The sequence below is a fragment of the Vitis riparia genome, chromosome 15, assembly GCF_004353265.1.
Source record: "Vitis riparia cultivar Riparia Gloire de Montpellier isolate 1030 chromosome 15, EGFV_Vit.rip_1.0, whole genome shotgun sequence".
Classification (NCBI taxonomy): Eukaryota; Viridiplantae; Streptophyta; class Magnoliopsida; order Vitales; family Vitaceae; genus Vitis; species Vitis riparia.
In genome coordinates, this window is record NC_048445.1 from 15467939 (window position 1) to 15470363 (window position 2425).

A 2425-nucleotide genomic window follows, 5' to 3' on the forward strand; every position below is an offset into this window, starting at 1 on the left:
TGACTCCAATTTCGCAGCTGCGAAGTGAGCTGCGAAAGCGATTTTCTCCTACGAAACGCCCAATTTTGCTGCGAAAGTGATTTTCTTCTGCGAAACCTAAAAATGACCTTTAATATTCCTCTAGTCTTTATAAATATTGGTCATTTGGGCTGCGAAACCATTTCAAAAAGAGGAAAAGTCGCAGCAACCGCCTCTTCACCTCATCTCCATCGCCCGACACCGCTAGCACCCCCGTTCGTCCCCTCCGTTCATCACCGCTGTCCAAACCTCATCAGTTCGTAATGGCACGAACCAGAGGCACTAAGTCTTCCTCTCCCTCCGCCCAAAAGCCAACGCCGCGTGAGGTGCCTGTGCAAGCTTCAACCTCTGAGCCTCCACGGTCGGAAGTCGTTCCGCCTCCTGTGAAGCCCACGCCAAAGAAGCGCCAGGCCAAGCCGACATTGCAAACGCCGCCGGCAAGGCGCTACTTTACCAGGTCAGGGGGCCGTCCTCTACAAAAGCGAGCTAGAGTGGAAAGCTCGGAACCCATCGACTTGACAGGGCAATCCCCTGTTCCATCTCCAGAGCCATCTCCGGTGCCACCTCCGGCACCGTCGGCGAAGCCTCAAGCAAGCCAGCCGCCGCCTCCTGAGCCCCAAATTCAGTCTGCAACAGCTCCGGAAGCGATAATCAGGCGTCCAATGCTCACTCAGCCACCAATTGAAGGCAATTTTGATTGCCGAGCTAGGCCATTCCATTCTGAGCTGTGTTTTGACACAGCCGTCTTCCAGTTGCGGCCAGAACTTGAAGGATTGTTCCAATTGCTGCGCAGACATCACATGGAGCAGCTTCTGACCCCGCGAGACTTCTTTTATCCAAGAGTGGCCATGGATTTTTATCAATCCATGACCACTCAATAGGTCAGAGATCCCACCTTAATTCATTTTACCATTGATGGTAGACATGGCATCCTAGGAGCTCGTCATATAGCTGAGGCCCTGCATATCCCATATGAGCCCAGCCATTTTGATGATTTTCGAGCTTGGGCCAGTCCATCTCAGCTGGAGATGGTGCATATCCTGTCTGGAGGAGCCTCCAGAAATCCATATCTGTTGAGGGGGGAACTTCCTCCAAGGATGTTCCTCATTGATGCCCTTTTGCGCCATAATATTTATCCCCTCCAGCATTGGACCCAGAGAAGAGGAATTCTGTTGGAGGCTTTGTTCAGAATGTGTGAGGGATACTTTTTTGGTCCTCACCACTTGATCATGGCAGCCCTTCTTTACTTTGAAGAGAAGGTGCATAAGAAGAAGTTGCCAAGAGCTTATGCCATCCCACTTCTCTTCCCGAGGCTGCTTTGTCAAATTCTTGAGCATTTGGGGTACCCAGCAGAGCCTCAGCTAGAGCGCAAGAGGATATGTAGAGATGTGTTTACTTTCGAAAAATGGAGCAACATGACAACTTATAGGATGGAGCAGCCAGAGCTTCCACAGCCAGCTCAGATTCCAGCTACAAGGAGAGCATCTCCACGTCTTATACCTAAGGGTATACTTGTTGCCTCTCCTTCCATAGCCAGAGCCTCTCCAGTCCCTCCAGTTGCCCCAGCTTCAGCACAGCCTTCCACATCAGCCGAGCCAAGGATGGCCATCCCTATTTCTGAGTATAGGGATTTATGCCAGGCATTGCAGACCTTGACAGCCTCCCAGAGCAGCCTTGCTCAGGAGATGGCAGCCTTGAGAGCTCGCCAGGAGCAGATGATGACCACTCAAGCTCAGCATACTACTATCTTGAGGCAGCTTCAGCAGCATCTTGGACTCCCAGCAGCTGATGAGCATCTCACTCCTACCACTGTAGAGCCACACTCTCAGGCACCTCCTAATCCAGCTGAAGAGACAGAGCCATCTGCCTAAGGCCATCAGCACCAGCATCACCCTCCTATCTGAACATATATATGTCTTTTATATATTGCTTTTATGTATTTCATTTTAGTTAGTTATATATGAAATCCCCCACATTTTGATAGCATATAAGGGGATTACTTGGATTACTTAGATTACTTGTATTACTTCTTTTCCAGTTGTACTCAAATGATTAAAGTAATACAAAGTCTAGTTTTTTTTTTTTTGTTAACTCTTAGCATTAATTTATTCTTATTTCCTTTGCTCACACCTTTTATTCTTTTTGAAACACGTGGTTTCTCCAATCAGTATTCAAAATTGATATCACTCAGGAGGTACCACTTCCTCCCTTTAATTTCAATCACCCATATCACATTGAGGACAATGCTCAGCTCGGTTGGGGGGGGGGGGGGGAGAGAGAGAGGGGAGATATGAGGAAGGAAGTTTGCTAAGTTGAAGGAAGTATGCTAAGTTATTTTGATATTTTAGCCTTGTCTAGTAAAGTAGTTGTAGTTTTTTGCTTGTTACTTTAATCTCCATGGTTTATG

The 2425-nt window shown here is 48.0% G+C and overlaps 1 protein-coding gene across 1 annotated transcript; it reads left to right on the plus strand.

Moving 5' to 3' along the window:
- Window positions 1-281: 281 nt before the first annotated feature.
- Window positions 282-899, plus strand: LOC117932004 (anther-specific proline-rich protein APG-like). Its single transcript, XM_034853060.1, has one exon. It carries the CDS (start codon window positions 282-284, stop codon window positions 897-899), a length of 618 nt encoding a protein of 205 aa, XP_034708951.1.
- The last annotated feature ends 1526 nt before the right edge of the window (window positions 900-2425 follow it).